The sequence below is a fragment of the Typopeltis vanoorti genome, chromosome 2 (assembly GCF_054136105.1).
Source record: "Typopeltis vanoorti isolate ZY-2024b chromosome 2, IOZ_Tvanoo_1.0, whole genome shotgun sequence".
NCBI classification, from domain to species: domain Eukaryota; kingdom Metazoa; phylum Arthropoda; class Arachnida; order Uropygi; family Thelyphonidae; genus Typopeltis; species Typopeltis vanoorti.
In genome coordinates this window covers 146,984,323-147,011,889 of record NC_143550.1, presented here as the reverse complement: position 1 = coordinate 147,011,889, position 27,567 = coordinate 146,984,323, and the positions used below count along the sequence as shown (strand labels likewise).

Sequence of the window (27,567 nt, the reverse complement as noted above, 5' to 3'; positions counted from 1 at the left end):
ATAAACAATAATGGCTGTCTATTCAATGTTAGTGATTTTATTAAAGTTATCCATTTTGGTGTGATGAGATAATATCTAATGGCATGTTATATTGGTGGGATTATGCTTGGAGTAACTGACAAGGCTAGAGATCCTGGAGTTATGGTGAACAGGAATTAGAAATTCAAGAGTCAGCAAAAATTGCAACTACAACCCAGAGGATAACTGCAATGTTGAAACAAACATTGACATGTAAAGCTACTGAAGTTATTTTGCCTCTTTACAAAATTTTGATATGAATGCGCCTGGACTACTCTGTGCAAAGTTGGTCTCCTGGGTGCAAAGAAGTGTTACAAAGATGATATGGAATTATGGAATGTAGATAGATTGAGAGTATGTGGGGCTGCAGACACTGGTAAGACTCCCACAATGAGTCTGACTCCATGGAAGTGCTCAGCAATAAATATTAATTCCAGTGGTCCCGTATGAGTTTGACATATTAAGAGTTACCTCTATGTTAAAAAGACAGTGTTTTATATACAATATTTTTTTTTATGTTTTCCAAATGAAAAATCAGGGCACACAAAATTTTAGGTATGAAGAAATTCAAATACTAAACTATAATTTTTTTCTTGAATTACTTACCATCCAAGATATAGCATCAGTATAAAATAGGTGGGCAAAAAGTTTTGCTACATTTCTAAGCTTGTTGGTTTCAAAGCGGTGTATAGTGTCATAAGCAGTTTTAAAAATTTCTTCAAAAGGCTCCACATAAATTTTGTTCAACTGACAGAAGCGCTGAAACAGAACAAACTATTTTACAAAGAGGAATAAGCAATAATTTGAAACAGAATTTCTAATTTCATCATTTAATCCCATATTCAGTGATGATGTATTAAAAAACCATATGCAACATATGCATCAGAGGTAGCAACAATGATTAACCTGTTTTTGCTAATGTGCATATTACCTTTTACTTAATGAAAAAAAAAAAAAAAAAGAAACAATAATCATATATAACTCATCTGAGAATATAGTCTAGCAAACTTACAGCAATCAAAGGGATAATATTTGTTATGCTGGAAGGTTTGCTATTGTAAATTTCCATTGTTGCTGTTATGCTTTTGTTGGGATTTTCAGTAATTTGTTATAGTGAGTTCACTATGATGTTGTTTGCTATAGTTGGCATGACTATAAATATACAATATACAAGTATAGAAAGTCAAATGAATTTCACAAACAAAAAAGTTATGAGTATCTACAGTTAATATTTCATACTGTTTGGTTGCAGGATGCTGTCTGAATTGGATTTCTTTGGTGGCTATGCAAAAAAACTTTTATTTATTTGAAATCACCTGTGGCACTGCTTTTGAGAGGGTCATATGAATAGTCATGTCTAAGCCATGTAAAGCAAGATTTGCTTAAATTTCATTTTGCCATGACTTCACATGTGAAGTTTTCTTGGATAATTTCTCCATATATGAGTTTAAAGCTATAGTTCGCCCACCGTTTGTAGATCTCTCCTTGGCATTTTGCCAAGAATAGTCGATTCATGCTGAAGGGGAGAAAGAAATGGAGGATGTACGAATTGGTCGCTGTACTAGTACTAGCTTGATTTTTGTTGTCGCTTTTTTGCATTATCTTTTATTATTAATTTGTATCATGGATCCTGTACAGTCAACAAGTTCTGTTGTTAAACGTTTCAGTAGCTCTTGCAAAAGAATATTGAATAATGTGCTGACATTCTGTGAAAACGAATCGTCTCCTTGTTCCCCTTTTTCAAGTCATAAAACGTGCAAGTGCAATTGCGGGCGTATCGGGGTCGACTGTTAAAAGAATTCGTAGGGAATCAAAAGGTGAAGGTAAGGCAAAATTTAAATCTCCTAAAAAAAAGGGCCAGAGTAAAGAAAAACATCAAAACCATAGCTTGGAATGATTTTAATGTAGACGTTATAAGAACTATTCACGAATTTTATGTGGTCGAGAAAAGAGTGCCAACTGTTCCGAAATTGATTCCTGTGCTTAAAGAAAAATTAATTTTCCTTGGAAAAGAGAAACTTTAAGGAAAATACTTCATAAAATTGGATTTTGTTTCAAAAAGTCCCAGAATAAAAGGAAACTTATCATGGAGCGAAGTGACATTGTTTTATCTTAAACGCAGTATTTGAGAGCAATAAGACATTTCAGAGAGGAGAAAAAACTGATTGTGTATCTAGATGAAACATTGAATTGATAGTAATTTAACTTATGGAAAATGTTGGCATTCTAAAGAAGAATGCGCAGTGCTACAAACCGGAAATGCCTCACGGCGTAGAGAAATGTGTGCAGGTAGAGAAATGGGTTTTTTACCGAATTCAAACTTACTATACGAAGCCAATTCAACTACTGGAGATTACCATGGGCAGATGAATTCTACAATCTTTGAAAAATAGAAAGAAGAAAAACTGATTCCAAACCTTCCTTAAAATGCTGTTGTTATAATTGATAACGCTTCGTATCACTTTCGATTAAACAAAGTTCCAAATTGGTCCAATAAGAAGCAAGTTCTTATGGATTGGCTCTCTGCAAATAACATTTCTCATTCCCTAGATATGCGAAAAATTGAAATGCTTAATTTGGTCAAAAGAAACTCGCCCACAACTAAACTATTTAAATTCGACACGATGCTCAAAGAGCATGGATTTCTAGCTTTGAGGCTACCACCATATCTCATTGCGATATGAATGCTATTGAGTATGTTTGGGCAGAAGTGAAAAGTTTCATTCGCCATCGCAACATAACCTGGAGATATTGACATGTCGAAACTTTTTAAGCTTTCAGAACAGGCGATTGAAAGTATTACAGTTCAAAACTGGGGAAAATATTGCTCTCATGTCACCTCATTGGAAAATATGTATTGGGACAGAGACGGAATTATCAAAGAATTATGAGAACCTTTGGTGATCAGTTTAAATGAAAGTGATGGCGATTCGGACACCAATTCAGATGACTCTGAAGATTAAAAGGATTTGATAATGGTATTTTTTTCCAATATTTTTTTTGCATGGGTTTGTTAAAAGAGTCACAAGTCATAAATAATTAATCGGTTTAGGACATTAAAGTGTCTCAGTTCTCTCAACTGTAAGTTTAGAATATCTAAGTTCATTTGAAAAAATTTGTTTTTTGGTATAATTATTTTTATTTTATAGAAAACTTTCTTAAAAATAAACTTACTTAAATTTTTGTATTATGCTATACCTTTTTTAATTTTGTTAATACTCTACGTACATTTTTCCAACTGTTACACAAACAAAATAGTTACACTTTAAAAACTACAATGTTCATAAAAGAAAAGCTAAATTTTCCGACCTGTAATAATAAACAAACTCATCCCAGAAGACGGATTGATTACCCTATTATCGGAATGGAGTCTCCTTTTTCTGACATGTGCAGTAGTATCAAGAGATCTCTAAGTGGTGGAATTTTGAACTTTTTTGAACTCCCTGATTTTGAACTTTTTTGGCTCTTAATGAGATAAGATGGCAATATTCTATAGATGAATTTTCACCTTGAAGTCATAACAATTACCCCCAACTTTTGGGGCAGTTACAATTTAATAAAAAAAAAGTTGTTTTTCTGTTTAAAAGAAGACTTTCAACAAATGAAGTTCACTATCAAAAACAACTGGGTTATTTTATTGGTCGTAGTAGTGTATATAAATTAGCACTAAAAACACATGTAGATTCATCAGGATAAACAAAAATATAAATGTTAAGGTTACAGTATGAATAATGAAATATCTGAAGGATGCAGGAGGTAGTACAAATCAGCAACTATCGGACATCGTTGCAAATAATTTGCTAAAAAGTTTAAATCTGGCATTCGAAGGGATCTGATGAGACAGTTTTTCAAATATATCACACAGGATCAGTCCTTGGTTCTTATTAAGGATGCTCTGAAAAAAAGTAACCATAGGTTACTTTTTTCTTTTACTTTTTTTTTCTTTTTACTTTGATTCTTTTATCTAATGAGAGATAGACGTTGTCTACTAAGTATAGTATAGAGCTGTGTGTTGTAAAATCTTGTATGAAGAAAAATTAGAACAGAATTTTTCTATACAGATTTACTTGGAAATAATAAATTATACAAAATACCTGTAATTGAATTAACGTTTACCTCAATTTTTTTTTGCTGTATTGAATCTGGTAAAATATTAGAGTAAATTGTTAAAATATTTAAGAACCACTGAAATTGTACAAACAAAGAAATAGCTCAGACAAGATTAGACATACAGACCTGAGGCTAGCAAAAATTGCAAAGGTCAACGGGCTATGGGTTTTCCTGCCGGACTCAGTGACAGCAGAGTGGCGGAGAAAACCCCTCCAAGAATATCCGAGCGATTTAATCTGAGGCCGTTCCAAGGTTGAGAGAGTAGGATAAAAGGGAGAAATCGAAGGGCCAAAGCGCTCTGTTCCTGGCTCTTGCTTCCGGTCTCGTCTTGAAGAGGTTCCTGTGTCCAGCCGTTCCAAGGATGGGGAGTCACGTCCCACCAACAGAAGTCCGACGATGATAGGAGGTTCATAACAGCAGTGAAGGTCTATTCCAGAAGTCGCATTGCGAAGTTTCTAGATGTTCTCTGAGTATGCTGTATCATCATTGCCGAGAACTAGTGCACGACCACATTCCTCTTCTTTCCGGTGAAAAACCGGAAAGAAGAGGAATGTGGTCATAATCTCTTGGATCTAGTGTACTGAACTAGCTGACAAGGTTGCAAGTAAGAATTTTCCAGAACTTTCCTAGATTGTGAAAATTAAGGCTGAGAATGTGGGTCCCATAGTTAGTTAGCGTAAAGAACATTCGTGAAGTCGGAAAGCCGTACTTCTAATTAATGGTGAACTAATTGTTTATAGAGTTCAGAGAAATTTGCTAATGTTATGCGATGAAGAGGAAATTGATTGTAAAGTTTAGTTATGCCTAATTCTCTTTTAGCTTGAATTGTTATGTTAGAGCGTATATATATGTCTATCCATGTGCCTGATTGTTATGAGCATGTATATTGTTTTATATCAAAAGGCTTAAGCAAGAAATGCTAATCTAATCAAGCAGAGAACCAGACTTGTGTTTTACTTTGTTACCATTGTTAGTTAGCTGAGTTAATCAAATAGATATTTTGATATGTGTAGATTTAATCTTTGTAATTACCTTGATTTAGAATGAATAAACAGTTTTGTTTGTTAATAGCTTCCCGGATTCTGCCTTGCCAATGCGCTGTCTCATAAAAAATAGAACCTGTGTGTCCTGAAGATAAAATAGCCACAACTGACTGAATCTAAGTTTTAAATGTTGCTTGAATTAGAATTAAACCTTAGAGACATTTCCGTGTTGAGCTGGATGTTTCTCTTGTATGTAGAAAGACATACAATTCCTCTATGTTATCTTTAGTGGTGCAGTCGAAAAAACAAATAAATTTTTAAAGATCAGTGCAAGAGAAAGTCAGCAAGACAGACAAGGGAATTGGTTCCAGCCCGAAGCACTTCCTGAATCTAGAGTAAGTACATGTGAAAATAGCATATTTGCGACCTTGAGAAGGGGGCAAAGTAAATTATAGCCAGAGAGGATTAAGAGCGATTGAACTAGCTCAAGCAATGACTACAAACTCGGTATTATTATGACTGATAGGGAAAAGAATATAAAGGCGCAGTTCGAAGGTTTGATGATAACTAATTGAATAAATAATAATTACAAGTACATAAGTATACATAAAAATAAATTAAAAGAAAGGACGTATTAATATTATTAGTGTTCATGTAGGAATAGAAATATGCTAGATCAGAGTTATCTTGTCTGTTATGAGTAATGCCATCAAGATGTTCTTTTTTCTTATCTCAAAACTTCTCAAGCTCTGACCTATATAAAGGCCATAAAAACAGAATCATATAGAAGGCATTATTGTCTTTAAGAGAGCAGAGAAGACTATAGGGAAAATAGGTTTGTGAGCCAACCCTGATATCATGATGATTAAGGAGATCCGTGATGCTGTTTGAAAGTCTACTGATGTGAAGGACGGAAAGAGTCTCCTTAGTGCACATCGTGATTTTGCTGTGGAGTAGGATTAGAGAAAAGCAATTTGTGGTTGGTTTGAGATAGATATTAAATTAAAACCATTATCTGAGTATGTGATAAAATTGTCTAGAAAGGGGAGTCTTTCTTGCTGGCCTGGCTGGCCGTGTGGTTAGTGTACCTGCTCTCCAGCCAAAAGGCTGCGGATTCAAATCCCACCACGGGCATGGATGTATGTGACTGTTTGTGGAAAAACTAGTGGTGGTGGTCGGCGGTAGATGGCGTTGCGGTCAGTTGGTGGATTGAGTGATGGAGACAGAGTTGTAGAGTAGGTGCCCTCCCTCAATGAGTCCTTGGACTCCCTGGAGGTGTCAAATAATAATGATAAAAGGGAAGTATTCGTTCGTTTTCCATTTCCAAAGTGAATTGTGTGTGAATTGAGTTGAGGTAAGGAAATTGTTTAATTCGGTGATGCTATGTTTCCAGATGATGAAGATAATCATCAATGTATCTCCACTAGACTGAAGGTTTAAGGGTTGGCTGAAGCTAAAAATCTCTTTTTAAAATTTTTCATAAATAGGTCAAGTCAGCACATGGAAGAGACAAAGGACTTCCCACAGCTAAGCCAAAAAAAGCTATCTGAAAATTAGGCCATTCCATTTAAAGTAATTTGATTTGAGGCAATGTTTGAATAGTTTAGTGACATCAGTAGGGAACAGATCATCAATAAGTTCTAGAACTTCATTTACAGGGACACTAATGAACAATGAAATGATGTCCAGACTGGCGAGGATGTCTCATGACATGGAGATGTCAGTTTCTGGACAAATTGTGAAAATGTTCTTGATGAAGGAGTTTCAATGTCAGATATAGTATTTTAACAAAGTAGAAAGGTGTCTAGATAAAAGGTAAGCAGGCAAACTTATTTCCATCCATTATCAGTCATAAGGGTCTACAAGCCTTGTGAGCTTTCAGAACCATGTATAGTCTTGTGGCTAAAGGATGCATGGATTTTAGTTTTTCTTTCTTTAAATCTGTTGGCTAGTTGAGTATGTTTTGCAAACATTCATTGGTCATTTCTTAATTATCACAAACAGGATTATAGTCTGGGGGGGGGGGGGGGTACAGCAAGTGAAGTGGTCTGAAAGAAGTAGCCATGTAGTTGGCTGTGTCCATGATAACACCAACATAGCCAGCCTTGAAGATGGTGATTTCCTTGTTCTTTCTCAAAATTAAAGGTGCTTTTTTTTTCTGAGTTTGTGACATCAAGTGCAAAGTTAAAAGCTTTTATCGAGATACTGGTTTCAATTGGTGGATTGAGTGGTGGAGACAGAGTTGTAGAGTAGGTGCCCTCCCTCACCGAATTTTTGGACTCCTTGGAGGTGTTACGTAATAATAATAATAATTTTCATTAAGCGGTAGTTGAAAATGTTCAACTATAGCCTTATTATTTGGCAAAGAGATCATTGCTGTAAGCTTTTTTTTTGTGCTGTAAAGAGAATGGAACTTGTTAATTTTTATGCAGAATAAAAAAGTATGGATGTAAGAAGAGATGATCCACGCATTTAAGAGATGAGCAGGTTTACTCATTGATTCCATAGGTTTTTCTTTAATACTTCTCCATAGCAACATCCTGATGTGCACTACAAAGACAGTTTTCTTTTTTACATCGGAAGACGCTCAAACAAAACTGCTAATCTTCTTAAACCTCATGTTATCAAGATGGCTTATGAACCTATTCATAATATATGGAGCATTCTCTGCTCTCCTAAAGACAATACTTCCTTCAACATCCTGGGGTTTACAGAATTCCCTACTCTTGTGACTTTTCATATGTGGGTCAGTCTTCAAGAAGTTTTGAGATAAGAAAAGAATATACTGAAGGGGACCTGGTGTATACCAGGTCCCTTGCAACTGTAAACTGTCTTACTTTGGCCAAACAGGCAGGATAGCAAATATCAGAATTTCGGAACACAAGGACCACATCCGTTTCCACAAGTACGGCCATTCTGGTCTTGCAGACCATGCTCTGGATACACGCCACAGAATAACAAGGATCTGCACATGTGCAAATCCTTGTTATTTGAAAAGCTTTCCTCTAGGCAACTTGTCGTATGCCTTTTCTAGATCTACAAAACTTAAGCGCAGATCCTTGTCATATTCCCACAATTTCTCAACTATTATATATAACTATCTGGGGTAAATGAAACATTATACAGAGCTATGCATAGGCTGTATTTAAGCTAAGTCAGTAGTTAGAACTGAAGGAAATACAGGGAGATGGTTTGATGTAAAATCAGGGGTAAGACAAGGATGCATATTATCTCCACTCTTATCTATATGGATCACATGATATTAGAAATGGAGATATCAAACTTAGCTCTCTGCTTTATGCACATGGTGTTGTATTCCTAAATACATCTGGTACAAGTCTCCAAAATTCTCTAAGTAAACTGAATAATAGCTATAATAACAAATTTGGCATGAAAATCAGCAAATCAGCAATAACAAGACCAAGACTATTAGGCAGAAACATTGAATACATCAACTGCATTCTAAATGGAGAGTCTATAGAACAAGACAAGAAAAATATTTCAGCTGTTTAGGCATAGTTTTTGTGAAGATGGTAAGTTAAATCTGAAAATAGACAACAGAATAAGCAAAGCAGGTATGGTGGGTAGCCAGCTGAATAAATTTATATGGAATAAAAGAGAAAATTGGGGTGCTTAGGGGTCAAAGCTGTATAACTGAGAGGAGACCTCCAGATAGCCTTTACAGGAATGCGGAGAACTGACCAGGGCTTCTGACCTAATGTCCAATCCTCACCTTCTTGTGGTGCACCCTGTTGGGTATCTACTTGGATACTGAACGAACGAGGATGGGCTGGCAATTTGGGATTTAGCCGACCAACTTGTATTCTTATTGGTTAAACCAAAATAAAAAAAATGATAGTACAACATGACAAAATTTCATGCCGGCTGGAGCATCACTCAGTTAAACAAGGCCCCCGTTCTTTTCGCCAGGGAACCAGGGCGAACAGCGAAAAGTCAGCTACTGGAACAAATCTGAAAACAAACCCCAACTCATCATCACCAGAGTTAAAGATCGGTACTATCAACGTAAGAAGCCTGAATGGCAAAGAAATGGAGCTAGCTGAGGAATTAGATAAGTACCAGATCGACATAATAGGGGTGACTGAAACAAAAAAGACCAAAACTGGTGAGATCTTTCTGAGCAATAAATACAAAATGTTATATTCAGGCAATGACAATCAAGGAAAAGGAGTAGCCATAGTATTCAACACAAAATACGAGGCTAATCTTCTTGAATGGCACTCAGTCTCAAGTAGAGTAATGTGGGCAAATATGAGAATGGGGAACTGGACAATGAGACTTATTTGTGCCTATGGTCCCACAGAAGGTTCTACTAAGGTAAAAGTGGAGGAATTTTTTGAGGCTTTAGAAAACAGCAACTGACACAGTGAAAAAGGAAAAGTTGGTCCTTGTTGGGGATCTAAATAGCAGAGTAGGAAATGATTGCGAGACATACAAAAATATTTTGGGAAAATTTGGAGAAAAGAGCAAAGCTAATAATAATGGCAAATAGCTGTTGGATTTCTGCTCAGGACATGGACTGGTTATTACTAACACCATGTTCCAACATAAAAATGTGCACAAATTCACATGGAGAGAAGAGGCAAGGAATAAGAAAAGCCTCATTGACTATGTTATTGTTGATAGTGATGTTTTCTCCCTGGTGCAGGACACCAGAGTGTACAGAGGATTTGAAATTGGAAATGATCACTATTTAGTCTTGAGCAGGATAAAATTGAATTTCATATTGAAAAGAATGACATGTAAGAAAGTAAGAAAAGCGAATAAAAGTTGAGCAGCTCTCAGATGTGAACTGTAGACTAAAATACACAAAGATTATTGAAGAAAAAATGAAAGAGTTTGAGAACAGGAATCAAACCTTGGAGATTAAATAAATATCAAGAAGGTGGCAAAATATTCTGGAGGTTGTTGAAGAAGCTTAGGAATGGAGGAAAGAGTGCTGTAAAAGGAGTTAGAGATAATAAAGGTGACATGAAAATGGGAGAAAAAGATATCCTTGAAGTATGGAGTAATTACGTTGAAAAACTGCTAAATGAAACAAGCAGTGATGATAGCACAGTGGTAAAAAACACTGACCAGGCATGCAATCAGGAATACATATCCATACTTGAAGTAGAAAAAGCCATCAAAGGCTTGAAATGTGGAAAGGCAGCAGGAGTAGATGATATTCGACCAGAAATGGTTCACTGCATAGTTCAGAAAACCTGGACAGAGGGACGAATTCCTGATGATTGGAGTAGAGCCCTCATAGTACCATATATAAAAAGGGAAATAAAACTGAATGTGAGAATTACAGAGGTATTTCCCTACTGAGTGTTCCTGGCAAGATCTATGCAAGTATACTTGAGAAGCGGTTGAGAAGAATTGTGGAAGAAATGCTTGGTGAAGAACAAGCTGGATTCAGGCGAAATAGAGGCTGTCAGGATCAGGTCTTCACTTTACGACAAATAGTGGAGAAATCATGGGAATATAACAAAGATCTGTATTTAAGTTTGGTCAATCTGGAAAAGGTATATGACAAGGTGCCAAGAGAGAAGCTATTCAATACGCTGCAGTTATATGGTGTCAATGGGGCATTATATCAAGCAATACTTAGTCTTTATTTGAGTTGTAAGTCAGCAGTTAGAATTGAAGGAAGTACAGGAAGATGGTTTAATGTTAAATCTGGTATGAGACAAGGATGTACATTATCCCTTCTGTTATTCATTATCTATATGGATCACATTATGAAGGAAAGTGGTATTAAACATGATATTAAAATTGGAGATGTTAATGTCAGCTCTTTGCTTTATGCAGATGATGTTATACTTCTAAATAAATCCGCTACAAGTCTGCAAGATTCTCTGACTAAATTGAATGGCTGTTGTAATGGATATGGCATGAAGGTCAGCAATAAAAAGACAAAGACAATGAAAATAGGCAGAATCATTGAAAATGTCAACTGTGTTGTGAATGGAGAACCTGTGGAACAAGTAAAACATTTCAGCTACTAAGGCACGATTTTTACTGAAGATGGTAAATTAAATATAGAAATAGACAACAGAATCAGCAAAGCTGGTATGGTGGGAAGTCAATTGAATAAATTCATATGGAATAAGAGAGAAATTAGTCGGAACATTAAATTAGCTGTATACAAGACAGTGTTCGAACCAGTTTTAACTTATGGATCTGAGAGCTGGGTCAGGAGTAAAACACTTGACCAAAGACTAGAGACGGCAGATATGAGAGTCCTGAGAAAGATTATAGGCGTGAACAGATGGCATCAATGGCAATATCATATTAAAAATGAGGATATTAGGAAAGAACTTGACATTGTGAGCATCCAGGAATGCATTAGCAGAGCTAATCTCAGGTGGTATGGTCACTTAAACAGAATGGGCGAGGAAAGATTAGCAAAACAAGTGTTCTCTGCCAGGTTGGCAGCAAAACGACCCAGAGGAAGACCAAGATATAGGTGGATTGATGCGGTACAAAGTGCCTTAGACGATAGAAATATAAGATATGATAATGTTCGAGTCTTGACAAGTAACAGACTGATTTGGAGGAAAATTGTAGATAGGAAGTTAGTAATGATGTAATTTTTTTCATGTACTACTATCATATCCTGTACACCCCTTGAGGGTACATGGCAGGAATTTGATGATGATGATAAAAGAGAAATTTGCTAAAACACCAAACTAGCAGTATACAAGACTGTGTTCAAACCACTTTTTTTTAAGTTATGAATCTGAGAGTTGGGTTAGAAGTAAAGCACTTGATTGAAGACTATACACCACAGATATAAGTATTCTGAGAAATATTAGGAAAGTGAAAAGATGACATTAATGGCAGAATCATATTAAGATATTAGAAAGGAACTTGAGATTGTTAGCATTCAAGAATGTGTAAGCAGAATAATCTATGGTGGTATGGTCACTATGGGTGAGGAAAGGTTAGCAAAACAAGATGGCAGGAAAGAGAACCAGAGAAAAGACCAATGTCTGGGAGAATTGATTCAATCAGAAGTGCCTTAGAAGCATAAAATGTTAGATATAACAATATTAGAGTGTTCACAAGTAACAGACTAATTTGGAGGAAAATTGTGGATAGGAGATAATAATAATGTCAACTTAATCATTCAGTGCTGTCATAGTAGCTTGAACACCCCCCCCCCCTTGAGAGTACATATCAGGAAACTGATGATCATGAGAAAACATCAAATATGCAGAACAAAAGAGAACTCATAAATCAGGCTTATTTTTTCACATCAATTTTTACACTTCAAGTGATTATCAACGGTACCAATCATGGGGCATTATTTTATAGTCCTATTTATTTATATGTGATTACCATAAGTGAATTCTTATTTGTAAAATGGTAGTAACAGTAACTCTAATATTTTATTTAATAAAATCACTTTGTTGGGTTACCGTATGAGTTTGTCGCTTAATATGTTCAAAAAAAAAATTTTTTTTTTTTTTGAAAAAAATAAAAAAGTAAGCAATAAGAACAAGGAGCTCACAAAATTGAGAAAAATTTAACAAAGGGTTTGGATGAGCCCCTTATAATACAACATGAAACGGAGTGCCATCACCTCCTTCACATTGAGCCCAGAGATCAGTCCAGAAAATCAAATGAAATCCTAATCTACAATTCAAGGCAAATTTCTGAACATCTTCCAACACCTTGCAGAGATTATCTAAATGGTAGGGTAGCCAGGGTCACCAAAAATTTGATATTTGTCTTCTCATTATACAATTGGGGACCCAAACAAACTCTTGAAGGTTTAGCTAAATCATGGATTTAGCAACAGGAATATTGTCAATAAGAGGATGATTTTTTAGAGAAAAAAATCCCCTCAAACAACTAGACAACTGATTTTTAACATATAAGTGTATTATATGAGAAATGAAAGAAGTTCTGATTAAAAAAAAAAAGCAGATGAGATTTAATTCAACCACCTTTGCTCTTCATATGCATTAAATGCTTACTTTCATAGGTAATATCTCCACAATCCTTGTAATTTGCACTTTTCTGACAGCTGTAATCCTGGTGGCAGCATGGTGGGTGTGGTTTGTTCTTTTGTTTCATTGGTCAATATATGAGGCATGGATGGGACAAGGAAATGTTTCAGTCTATTTGTTTTTGCTTTTCAAGCAACAATTTAATTCTTTGTAGTTATTGAATGTATCATCAATCATCTCAAGTGCTGACAGCATCTGGATGAATAACTAGCATATGATTTTATCATAAGCCTACTCGACTCTAGACAGTCTATGTCTCTTTTGTGTAATACTTCTTTTTCAAATAAGGCTATGAAATCATTGAGACTTTTAGATCACTAAAAAAGTTGATAAACATATGAAATATTTTAAAATTTTAAAACAGAAAATTTGGTATCCAGTGCCACTGATAGTTCTACCATGCATGGTTTTATAAAAGACAAAGGTTTTACAGCCCACATAAAGGAGGTATGTTCCAAAGTTCTTGCTACACAATGCATTGTGCCGAGATTATCAGGTTGAAAAAAACATTCAGTCCATTTCTTTATCAGTCTCTCAGTATAGTTATGAAAACTATCAATAAAGTCACAAAGCAAATATGGTTGCCTTTTCAAAAATTTTTGTTGATAATGAAGAACGATATATAAAGTTTCTTTTATATATGATAATTGGTTTTATAGAGAGCAAAGGAAACACAGATTTAGCAAGGAAGATCAGTAAACACAAAAACAACCTATTTTACATGCCTTGGATTTTTTGAAAACTTAATGAAGTATCACTTCAAGGGAAATTAATTATAGTGATAGACTGCAAATACAGGGTGTTCGGGATAAATTTGACAGTTTCGTAAGGAAAAAGAAAATCTTCTTTGTATCTATTAAATTTAATGAATTGACAAAAAAACATTACAGGCAGAGTTAATTACAATACTATCAACAAGATTTACTCAAAATAACCACCATTAGCATCGATCACAGCTTCAATTCTGCTTCGGAACCTCGAACAAGCTGATGCTACAGTCTCCCTGGGAAGGGCCGCAAAAACTGTTTTAATTTTATCCATTAACTGGGCTTTTGTATTACTGGAAGTGCGATTGGTGTCTTTTTCAACTGCGCCCCATACAAAATAATCCATGGGGTTAAGGTCTGGGGAGTTTGGAGGCCAAACATTTGGACTGGTGAAGTCGTAGAAATTTTCAGACAACCATTTTTGACTTTTCCCAGAGGTGTGGCAAGGGGCCGAATCCTGCTGCCATACATACGGCCTACCATTGGCTACCCTTGTTATCCAGGGCTTGACTACAGTTAGCAACTCCACGAACAAAGCCCGAATTCCAATGCCAGGGTTCTTCAACACCTGTTCCTGCAGATTTGCGAGGAATTCTGCTGTACGAACGCAATCAGATCGTCTGCTAGGGATCTTTCTTCTTGCTACATCCTCGTAGTCACCATTGCAAGTCTCTAGTTCATGCCTGATTGTTTTTACTGTATTCAGGGAGCATTGGGCAGCAGTCGTAATATCCTTATTTTGATGGCGGGCACGAATCATCATGATACAAGTTATTCTCTTCCATGATTCAGGTGCGTTCCAGCTATCCATCCTTTCTGACATCTTGTATATGAATGAAGAAGGGTCCAAACTTTTAAATGAAGAGAAGTGTGTGTTAATACATGTAACTTACGGAAAAATATAATTAATTATAAATATGTCAAATTTATCCCGAACACCCTGTATATATTAAAAGTCTTTCTGAAAAACTGGAAATATTTTAAAGTAATTTAAAGAGGAAAACAATTTCATGATATTCAAGAGTTAGCTGAAATCAACGAATCTCTCACCAAGAATAATCTTAATTATTCAGATCATTTGTGTTCATTAACAGGTAAAATGATAAATGGATTTTCAGAATTATTTTCTTTTGAAGTGAAGCTTTGGATGTTAGATCCACTTGGATGCAATGCCAGGTCTGTTAGTTGAGAAATTCAAAAACCTGCTGAATTAAAATGGAAAGAAGAATGCAAATACACATTCAAAAAAAGTGGAAATGGCCAAAGTAATCTGTTTTGCAACACTGAATATGGTTGATGGTTTTACTTCAGTAAATGAAATATTAACAAAGGAAAGAAACAGAATTGATATACATTCAAGAGGATACATTAGAATTAAACTTACTAACATCACACCAAACACTGAACTTTTAGCTAAGAAGTATCAGGCTCACTGAATAAAAAGAGTAAGCATAAAGTAGTTGCTTGTTTAAAAAAATAAAAAAATTAGTGGGGGAAGGGCGATTAGTAAAAAAAAGTTTACAAAAACCTTTTAGGTTAAGGGGCAATAATTAAGGGGAAAAAAAACATTTGAGATGCTCTGTTTACCATGTTTGATATACAACCTCTGCTTATCATAATTTAAAGTGAAGATTAGATTAGATTCCACAGACTCAATGCTCATGGATTTTTTTGTTTTTTTTTTTTGCTAAAAAAAGGAAAGCATATCACCAACTTCTAGCATAAACACCTCATTGGGGGGGACAAATGTCTTTCTACTTTAGCACACAATTAAGATTTCTGGTGAGCTAATCAACAACTTCCTCCAACATTGGTCTAATTTGTTTGTAAACAAATTCATTCTTTATTATTATTATTAAGAGATCTCCAGGGAGTCAAGGACTCATCAAGAGAGGCCACATGCTACCCACATTAGCTGTCATATCATACTTGAATTCATTCATATTACTTGTATACACATCAATCCATTCCAGTTACACACTACTCTATGAGAGAAAAATCTCTCTCGCAATACCTTCTTGGCAGAATTCATTCTCAACTTCAAAGGATGACCTCTTGTCCTTTCACCCCACCCTCTATAAAAAAAATTAAAACTTCTGTCTACTGAAATCCTGTATGACCCTTTCAGAAGTTTGTAAGTCTCGATCATGTCACCCCCTCTTTCTCCTTACTGCTAGTGTCGGCAGTCAAAAAAATTCTCAGTCTTCATAATCAGTATTCCATAATCTTGATATCATTTTTAACACTCTCCTTCACAGTCTTTCTACTGTATCAGAATCATCATGGAAGCCAGAAAACCAGACCTGGTTTCCTGGCTTCCTTCAAAACCTTATAAAGAGGCAAAATGACTGCCTTATCTTTACGTAACAAGGTTTATTTCAGCATTGCAATTATTCTCCGAGTTGTATTCACAATCTCTGCTATATGGTCCTTGAACTTCAAACTTCCTATCTACTTAAACTCCAAGATCTCTAACCCATTCAGTTTCTTATAGCATAATCCCAACAATATAATATGACACTGGATATCTAATCACATCAAAGTGCATAACTTTACATTTACTAATATTGAACCATTTTCACATGCCCACAATTCCAGCCTATTCAAATTATTCTCCATGTACTGCTCAGCCAATATTCCTGATTACCCTGCCTATTTTTGCATTATCAACAAACAGCTGTATACAACCTGTTAAATTCTTCCCAATGTCATTAATGTACACACTGAATAACAATGTGATCATTGTGGTACACTACTGGTTACCTTAAATCTTGAAGACTCGCATCCCCCATATAACACTTTTTCATACTTGTCAGTCAGTTAGCCTCTTATTCATGCTATTTTATAATCCAATCCCATATTCTCCAATTTATTCAAGTTTTCCATGCTGCATTCTGTCAAAAGCCCTAACAAAATCCAAAATTATTATGGTGTACCCATTGTCCTTGTCTAACTCAATAATAACATTATAGAATATGAGCAAGTTGCTCACATGACCTTCCATTAGTAAACCCATGCTGTTTGTTGCAAAGTACAGATTCTGTGTCAATCCATTTCTGAATGTGAGCAATAACCAACTTTTCCAGAACCTTCACAACCACTCCAGAGATACTGATAAGTCGACAGTTCAATCTTTGTACCACCTTTGTGCAATGGCATTACCATACATTATTTCCACTACTGTTGAATCTTCCAGAGTTCTGAGCCTCAATTTATATAGCCTGGTCAAACGAATAGTAAGTTCAACTGAACACACCTTCAGCAGCAGTGCTGATATACCATCAGTCCCTATTGCTGAATTCTTATTCAGTTTGTGCAACAGTTCTAATACCTCTTCATCATACACCTGAATTTCCTCATCCAGTGAAAAGGTAGCAGCGAACACAATGTTGCATACAACAGGTTTATAGCTTTTAGTAAAATGGACACTCATTAGTTGAACAACCTCTTCTTCATCTCTCACCCTCATACCATCTGTATTTAATAGTTATTCTTTCATATTTGTTCTTTCTTTTACTTGCAGCACAACAATAGAATTCTTCGGAGTTGTCTTTAGCTTGCAGAGCCCATTTTTTTCATACTCAGACTTAGCTTTCAGTACAAGAGTTGAGACTCTTTTGGCCTGCTGCTTATAATTTTCATAACTGACATCATCCTTACAGAGTATTCCTTCCACATCATCCTTTTCTTATGAATCTCTTACTTAATAAGATTACACATTGATATCACTCCTACCCTATTTATTCTTCAAACTCTTGGAACACATTCTGATATTGCATTATTTAGCATTTTTTAAATGCTTCCCATGTGCTGTCGATATTCTTCCCAACCAATACCATTGCACTGAACTCAGTATACCTCATAATTTCCTGCTTTGTAACCGTGTTGACAGCATGTAACCTTTTCTGAATGAAATATTGATACACTTAGCCACTTCCCAAGTGAGTACTGCATGATCACTGTCATCAACCGGAGGCAGAATAGTAGCATCTTTAACTGAAATGCCCTCTGACACTATAATCAAATTTAACCCTCTTTGACCTTGATTTCCTTCCATCACATGCTACTTGATTAAGTTCTCACAGCAGCTCAAGAAATTCAGTTTTTACATTTTGAGATGCAAAAGTTTTCCCAACTGTAGCAATCCATTCTAGATCTTGAATTCTCTCTTTGTCTTTTTTCTATTTAAGCAACCATACCAACTACTTAGTTTAGTTCTGTTTACCTACCCTTGAATATTAATAGTGGTGCATTCTTTTCTGATATCTTTGTTTTTAATATGGTTCTGCCACTCAAAACAAAAAAATGGGGGGAGGAGGAGTTACAAATGACATGAGTAACTCCTCCTCACATTTTTTTGTTTCAATCTCACGTCAAATTTGACGTCATGCCAGGTTTGGCATGATGTCTAATGACCTCTAAGATTTGAGGACAGATGGTCCAAGATTTTTTGTCCTTTTATAAGTTTTTCCAAGGGAACACTCGTCTGGTCGGACATTTTGCCCAATCTTAATTTGTCCCATCGGACATTTCATCCAAGAAGGTGTGTTATATCTTGTTCGTTCTGCTGTGTTCCTCCTTCAGGGAACCGATGAACCTCCAAAAGTGATGGATGGTACACCACTATCAACTTTTAGAATTTGTTATGCCAACCTTCTACAGAATTGTTTGTTCTCTGTGTCCCATTAATGACCAAATCATGGCTATTCCATACCTCAGGTGGAAAGCGGGGGGTTTTCCACCCACCCCCTCGAGCTTGACACCCTCCGATGTAAACACGTTCAACAATCTCTATTATTCCTTCCAGGTCTTCCGAAACACTCTCTACAATTTAGTCAAATACCTTGAGTACGTCGTCATCGATCAGTACGAATGGCAAGCCGAACAGCATTGATGCTTCTTCATGCAGCATTCATATTCACCAGCTTGAAATCCATCATAACAGTATGTGGATTCACAATGATTCCTGCTTGTTTTGCCGTGTTGACAACATGCTGGTATATTGACTGATATGTAGTCTCAGTTTTTGCGGGAGTTAGAGCATACACCAGAGGCATGACATGCTCTCGAAATATTCCATACATAGTAAACAACTGAGCAAATTGTGAGGGCACAGTTTTAAATGTGCCATCGGAGAAGATAATGTCACTCACTCCAAGTAATCTTAGGTTCTCCGTTGTGGCAAAAACAAGAAGACGATCCTCGTTCTGTACACCAGAATCATAAAAAGGAAATCTATTATAATTTAACGTTGCTTGATATTCTTCCGGTATCTCAACACCAACCAAAGTTGCGAGAGTACGAGGCCTCGCAGTGTTCTGCCATCTATTGACTTGCCTCCGTAAACTATTCCTCTCCAGTAACATAAGCAATATTTCATCTTGCTGAACTTGTCCTATAACCATATGCATAGCGTGTGAGGGTGGACCATGCATATTGTCTTGCGCCCTTCTCTTTAGATTATATTTAACTTTCCTAATCTCTCCATCCATGCCCGATTCATGTTGGTGATGGTCCTTGCTGTCTTTGTACACCACGGTGTTGTCTAAACTGGCAGTTGTGATTCACCTAGCATTGCAACTGTCACGAACCTCACATCAGCAATGCCATCTAGTCTTATTCTTGTAATAAGAGTGAAAATGATAACAATAATTTTGTAGATAAAGCATTGGTTTAACCCTGTCACTCATCACAATTTCCATCATATTCAGCACTGCCAAATTTTAAGGATAAATTATAAAAAATTTTTTAACGTCCACTGACTATTGTTGTGTCGTCCCTTCTTTTCTATAATGTGTATCTTGTATCTTTCATTGATATATCGGGACAACTTATTCAATTTTAGCCTTTCTTATTACAGTCGCAATATCAAATTCTATCGCACGTGTCTCTACGTTAAGTAGGTTGTGTCATTGTTATGCGATCCACATTAATAATAAACTTAGCCTTATGTCTTGCTTCTCTTATGCTCCTTCTTATGTAACTTAACCTTTAAGGGCCACCAGAAGTTTACCCGCTCCCTGAATTCTATAAATTATCCAGATCACTCAGGCAAATTTATTTTTTTACTGTGCCAGCCTGAGCCTTAAAGTTAGAGATAGACTCTGCCTTTAGGTTAATTACAGAACATCAGGTGCTACTAACAATATAAATCTAATTCCTAGAAACTTGGGCTCTCTGGCATAATTTTACTGTTATTTGCAGTCGTGCCCTTACTTTCAATTGGGGTATTCCCGCACACACACACGTTCTTAGGTTCGATGTTTTATGAAGGGTCAGGGTCAGTCATCATGATCAGAAACACATATAATTAAAGAATCAAAACGTTAATTAAATTCAATTAGTAATTCCATACAAGTTAAATTGATCATCAGATCTAATGTTAAACCTCTACCTTTCATTCACTCGCTCAGTCTTAAAGCATTTTAGTACTTTACTTCAAAATATCAGTAAATTCAATAACTCAATACATATTACATTTATGATTACAACTCATTTTGGACATTAAGGTACTTTAACACATTTTATAACCTCTCTCGGAATAAACATGACAAAATCTCTATCTGGTTGAAAGTCCTTAAAGTTCGCTTCAAGAAAACATAGTCATTTACACAGATCTTAATTCTTTACTCTTTCTTTTAATACAAATTTCAGATTGCGTTCTCTTAAATGCTAGTCAATTCTCAAAAGGGGCTAGAACAAGTGAGAGTACTTATCTATTCTCTTTCTTTGGTTTTCTGCCGTCCTTTGTTCTTTGTTTCGAATCTGGTTGTCTTGACATTATCGCCAACGTGGGTTACACATGCTCGCCTGGGCTGGACGCTACCCTTCTGCTTAGGATTTTACGTCAATGATCTTCTCACCACGGCCTGCGGTTAGTCTTGCCGAAACTCTACTGCAGTGTCATACCGAACCCTATCGTAAGTCAGCCCTCAAAAATGAGAGCTGAACCGCGAAGAACTCTCGGAGCACACAGAGAGAAACTCAGGAACAAGAAAAAATGGGGGTAATTTACTTCCGTGTCGTGGGTTTTATTCGCTCTCCTAGAGCGCCACCTTTCCGAGTTTGAAATATCTTATCGTCTCACCCATTGGTCTCCGTTTGGGTGACTTCACCGATTAACATACGGGACTTCTTGTTTTGGGGAACGTATGTGTCATGATGCCTGCGGGTGCCTACCCTGATCTTACAGTATTTAGAGTGATCTTTGCCCTATGTTGTTGAATAGTACGCATTCTTTCATTTACAATATTTCATTAATAATTCCTCTCTTATTTTGCCCCTTTTTCTGACTTACATTCATGCTAGACACTTAAATATAAAACTTTAAAATTCACAGTTCATCATATAGGAAGTTGTTATAAACAAGAACATATTTATACTGCGCTAAAAGATAAGTATGCAAGTATGTTTTTATGTTAATTGTTAGATTCTGGAATGGTGATTTCAAGTAAAGTTTGAAGTCACCTATTTCAGTTCTAACACTATTATTAATGATCACAAGCTACTTATAACTCGTTGGACTAATATGAAGAATTGCACAAATAGCACTGGATGAATAAGATTGGACAAAATAGGATTGGATGAATAACCTTAAATCCCGGTGCTTTCAGGGCATTTAGTCCAACTATTTTCAAATTGAAATAGGATTGGATGAATAACCTCAAACCCCCAGGTGCTTTCAGGGCATTTCGTTCAATTATTTTCAATTTTTCAAATAGCATTGGATGAATAAGATTGGACGAAATGTCCTATTGGATGAGAAAAGTAATGGACGAAATGTCCTGCTGGACAAGAAAAGTAATGGATGAGATTTTGATTGGACGAACTGCCCTGAAACCAATTCTTATCGTATCTGTGGTCTCCATTACTGCTGAAATATTTTATTTATAACTGAACTCTCAGATCCATATGTGAAAATTGGTTTGAACACTGTCATACATGCTGCCAATGTAGTCATTTGGTTGATTTCCCTCTTATTCCCTATAAAGTTATTCCAATGGCTCTCCACCATGAAAAAAAACAAACAGATAACAGAAAGTTTTGCTTACTCTGTTATTTAGGTTTACAACCTTTCATGGGTCGGAATTATATAAAATACACACAAGTGTGCATGCATGCATACAGTGATCTTTATTTATTCTCCAAGGATTTATATAGAAATGAAATTAATATTGCACTAGAATACCATGGAATTTTGTCTTTAATGTTTCTCATGAGTTATTCAATTAAATGTTGTAGCTTCTACTGTGAGGACAATAATCTTCAGTAATCGAAGAAAATACTCTTCATTAAGCTTACTTGCTAAAAGAAAATATAAACAAGTATAGTAGTCGAACAAAATCATGAATTATTTTATTTTATTATTTTTTTGAGGTAAGGAATATTAGAATACAAATTAATTGTGATGGTCAGAATATAACTTATTTGTCAAATGTCTTTAGAAGGGTAGAGCTAATATGCATACAAGGGAGGTTGAAAAGAAACTTTTTCACCCCCTTGTGTTTGTTTATAGTAAATACACACACACACACACACACACACACACACACACACACACACACACACACACACACACACACAAAGCTTAGGCATTGTTTGTCATAATTTACAACATGCTTATTTTGAAGTTAGTGTGCCGATCTGGATACAAAATCACAACCATTCAATAAACAAAAAAAAAATATTTAAACAGAATTTTTATAATATTTAAAAATTCTTTAAACAGAAACATTTCCATGACTGGTTATTAACAGAACAGCAACTGTAGCCACTACACAAGAATTAAACTCATGAGCCACATTATGAAGGTATAGGAAAAGGTAATTGAGAAAAGATTGCAAAGATGGCATCAATTGTTTCCCTACGAGCAATCCCTTGCTGGTAGGGAAACAATTGATGCCATCTTTGTTCTAAGACATCTCATAGAAAGGTTTTTTTGTCTTTTTGTCTTCAATGATTTGGAAAAGGTCTGTTGATAGAGACCCAAGAAAAGGGATACGGAGAAGCATGCCAGAGAAGTGTGTACAGCATATACAAGACATGTATAATAGTGTTAAAACAAGAGTGAAATATAAAGCAAGAACCACTCAGGCATTCCCAGTAAAAGGAGTTCATCAAGGGTGAGCTTTGGGCTTCTTCTTCTTTGTTATGCACTTGGTTGTGTTGACAGAGACAGTAAGAACTAAAGCGCCGTGGATGATGTTTGCTGATGATGTGGAAATTTGCACAAAGTCTGAGCAGGAAGCAGAAGAAAGACTTGAATAATGGAGGAAAACTTTGGAAGACAGTAGTTTGAGAATCAGTAGAAATAAGATCGAGTACATGTATTGTAGTGAAGCAGCAGGAAGTATAACACTGAAGGGCACCAGCATGCCACTAGTTCACATACCTAGGATCATGTGTCCAAAGTGATGGATACCTTGATTCAGAACTCAATAAGAGGATCCAATCAGAGCAGATAAACTGGAAAAAGGTTTCAGGTATCTTGTGTGATACAAAAATGCCTAGTAAGTTAAAAGGAAAGACACAAAATGGTAGTAAGACCTGCACTCATGTATAGCAATGACACTGGGCAGATGACCAAGAGATGGGAAAAGGGAATGCATGTAGCTGAAAGGAGAATACTGAGACTTGCAAGTGGTGAAACAAGATTGAAAATATCAAAAGCTCATTGATCAGGGGAACAATGATGGTGACCCAAGTATCTGGAAAGATCAGGTAATCAAGGATGAGATGGTTGTCATGCTATATGGCAAGGCAAAAGCTACACGTGGGAAGAAGTAAGGGGTAGACCTAGACAACGATGACTGGACAGTTTGAGAGAGAGAGAGAGAGAGAGGGGGGGGGGGACAAAGACCTCGGACTAGAGGAGAAAATGTCCTTGGACTGAACTGAGTGGAGAAAGTTCATCTACTGCAGCAATCCTACTTGGGCAGGAATGCAGCAGAAGGAGAAGATATATAGTAGCTTATGTATTGTGCATCAGAATTTACAGCATGCTGATTTTGAAGTCAATGTGCCATTTCAGATACAAAATCACAACTAACCAATAAACAAAAAATATTTAAAAATTATTTAAACAGAAACATTTTCGTGACTGATCGTTAAAACAACAGGTTGGACACACAAACACACGGAGGGAGGGAGAGAGAGACTAATAACTGGCCTAGCTGACAGGGCTGCAAACAGACAGGTTTACAATATATCAAAAAATATGATGTGCAACTTAAAACAGTCACAAATTATCTAGAACATAAAATTTTTTAAATGCATTTAAAAAAAAAAAGAATGCTTGCATTTTATAAAGATCATTATAAAGATTTTATCTGTATCAAAATAATGAGGTTATCTAGATAAATACACTTTACTGACTGAAAATGATGCTATATTGAAAAACTCAGTAGCAGGAAAATTCAATAACATAGTAAAATTTTAAATTAAAGATACCAAGAAATTATATACTTGGTTTAATCCTTTATCCAAGTGTAAGCAAACAAGTTTGCACCTGAACTATTTTCAGGACTGGGGCAACTCATATAAAGAAGCTAATGACTTCATATCACTTGCCTTAGCATCCCATAATGCAAATCACATTTCCTTGCAGACATGTATAATGCTATGCATATGAAAATAAGATTTCTGCATTACTTCAACCTTAGTATCACCTCTGGATCTGGCTCCCACTGATGAGACCGCAATAAAGGTCGAAACCGGTCTGGGTAGTGACCCTTCCTATAATGCATAGTATTATACATGTCTGCTAGAAGATGTGCTTTGCATTATGGGATACTAAGGCAAGTGATGTGAAGTCATTAGCTTCTTTATATGAGTTGCCCCATTCCTGAAAATAGTTCCAGCATAAACTTGTTTGCTTACACTTGGATAAAGGATTAAACCAAGTATATAATTTCTTGGTATCTTTAATTTATAGTATAACCAAGTGAAAAAACTTCCAATAATAAAATTTTGATAAATTGTTATAATAATTTATATCCTATAATAATATTATACCCGCACCTGTCCAAGCAGTCCAAAAAACTTTTCATAAGTTCTTTGCTGAGCACAGCAGTCCAAAATCATATGACATAACTCAACCTAAAAAAAAAAAATAATAATAATAATAAATAAATAAATACACACACACATTATTAAATAAGTAAATTCCCTAACACCTTTTATTTTCCGAAGGGGGATAGGCAGAACTCCTTTAGCCCTTATTCCCTAAAGGGGTTTTGCCTACTCTAAAGGAAGTGGGTAGAATCCCTTTAGCAAAGAACAGTTTGGGTTCAGAAGTGTCAGAAATCAAATTTTTACTTTAAGATAAATATCTGTGAAATTTACCTTAAATAGAGAATATATATAATCAACAGGAATGACCTACATTTCAATCAATTTGGTATCAGGAGCCTGGAAAATGTATTACTGGTGTGAGACTTAATGCAGAGAGGCAAGAAAATTAGATCATCATGGGAGGAATGGCAAGAATTAATGTTAAAAATTCAGCTATGGTATAGTACACCCACCGTTTGTAGATCTCTGCTTGGCATTTTACAAAGAATAGTTGATTCATGCTGAAGGGGAGAAAGAAATGAAGAATGTACGAATTAGTCGCCAACATGCAAAATCGCATGCTTTCTTGTCTGTCACTGTACTAGCTTGATTTTTGTCGTCGCTTTTTTGCATTTCTTTTTTTTTTATTTTTTTTATTAATTTGTATGATGGATCCAGTACAGTCGACAAGTTCTGTTGTTAAACATTTCAGTAGCTCTTGCAAAAGAATATTGAATAATGTGCTGACATTCTACGAAAAAGAATCGTTAAAAGGCATTCTCCTTATTCCCCTTTCTCAAGTCATAAAACATGCAAGTGCAATTGCGGGCGTATCGGGGTCGACTGTTAAAAAAATTCGTAGGGAAACAAAAGGTGAAGGTAAGCCAAAATTTAAATTTCCTAAAAAAAAAAAAAAAAGCGCCACAGAAAGAAAACCATCGAAACCGTAGCTTTGAATGATTTTAATGTAGACGTTATAAGAAGAACTATTCATGAATTTTACGTGGTCGAGAAAAGAGTGCCAACTGTTCTGAAATTGATTCCTGTGCTTAAAGAAAAAAATTAATTTTCCTTGGAAAAGAGAAACTTTAAGGAAAATACCTCATGAAATCGGATTTTGTTTTAAAAATTCCCAGAATAAAAGAAAAGTTATCATGCAGCGAAGTGACATGAGAGTATTTGAGAGCAATATGATGTTTCAGGGAGGAGAAAAGACCAATTGTGTATCTAGATGAAACTTGGATTGCTCTCTGCAAATAACATTTCTCATTCCCCAGATATGTGAAAATTTGAATTGCTTATTTGGTCAAAAGAAACTTGCCAAACAGGCGATTGGAAGTATTACAGTTCAAAACTGGGGAAAGTATTGCTCTCATGTCACCTCATTGGAAAATATGCATTGGGACAGAGACGGAATTATCGAAGAATTATGTGAACCTTTGGTGAACAGTTTAAGTGAAAGTGATGGTGATTCAGACACCGATTCAGATGACTGTGAAGATTAAAAGGATTTGATAATGGTATTTTTTTTTCAACCTTTTTTTTATTTTGGATGGGTTTGTTAAAAGTCACAAGTCATAAATAATTAATCAGTTTAGGACATTAAAGTGTCTCAGTTCTCTCAACTGTAAGTTTAGAATATCTAAGTTCATTTGAGTAATGATGTAATTTTTAAGTTAGTAATGATGTAATTTTTTCATGTAGTACTGTCATATCCTGTACACCCCTTGAGGGTACATGGCAGGAATTTGATGATGAAGTCCATTTGAAAAAATTTCTGTTTTTCTGTATAATTATTTTTATTTTATAGAAAACTTTCTTAAAAATAAATTTCGTTAAATTTTTGTTTTATGCTATACTTTTTTTAATTTTGTTAATACTCTACATACATTTTTCCAACTGTTATACAAGCAAAATAGTTACACTTTAAAAACTACAATGTTCGTAAAAGAAAAGCTAAATTTTCCAACCTGTAATAATAAACAAACTCATCCAAGAAGACAGATTGATTACCCTATTATCGGAATGGATTCACCTTTTTGGGACATGTGCAGAAGTGTCGAAGGGTCTCTAATCTGTGGGCGAACTATATGCAAATGTGATAAAGATATGAATAGCATTGAACAATTCATGTATCTGGAAAAGGGATGGAAATTTACAGTTTTTGGTTCAGACTTTTCTTTTGAGTGTATCCAGAGAGAGAAAATAGAAAGTTGTCCAAGGCGAAGCAGACTGCGTATCTAAAAAAAAGTATAAGAAAAGGGTAATTTGTTATGTCTATACACAAATGCCAGGGGCATTGGAAAAGAAGGGGTCGAGTTCATTGCTTTTTTGAATATGCCATGGATTAAGATTGTTAGCATTAGTGAAACCTGGCTATCGGAATCAGATGATGTAATTGAGATTGAGTGTAAAAAGTACTGTATTTATAAGAATGACAGAAGAGATAGGATCTCTCCTATCTCTTCTGTCATTCCATCCGATATCTAATGATATCAGATGACTCGAGTTCAGTTAGGGTGAAATGTGTGAAAACAATAATGGTAGTAATATCCTATGTAGTAGTGTTTGAGGCTATCTAGTGTAAAGTGCAGGCTAACAGGATGAAATATA

The 27,567-nt window shown here is 35.6% G+C and overlaps 1 protein-coding gene across 1 annotated transcript in view; it reads right to left on the bottom strand.

Moving 5' to 3' along the window:
* ncm (pre-mRNA-splicing factor nucampholin) overlaps window positions 1-27,567 on the bottom strand; it is a 306,231-nt gene that overhangs the window by 46,803 nt on the left and 231,861 nt on the right. Inside the window, exons 13-14 of the mRNA XM_090408753.1 lie at window positions 24,922-24,999; window positions 625-777 (exon numbers count right to left, since the gene is read on the bottom strand). Coding sequence (XP_090264879.1) covers window positions 625-777; window positions 24,922-24,999 — 231 coding nt within the window. The remainder of the gene's footprint in view (window positions 1-624; window positions 778-24,921; window positions 25,000-27,567) is intronic.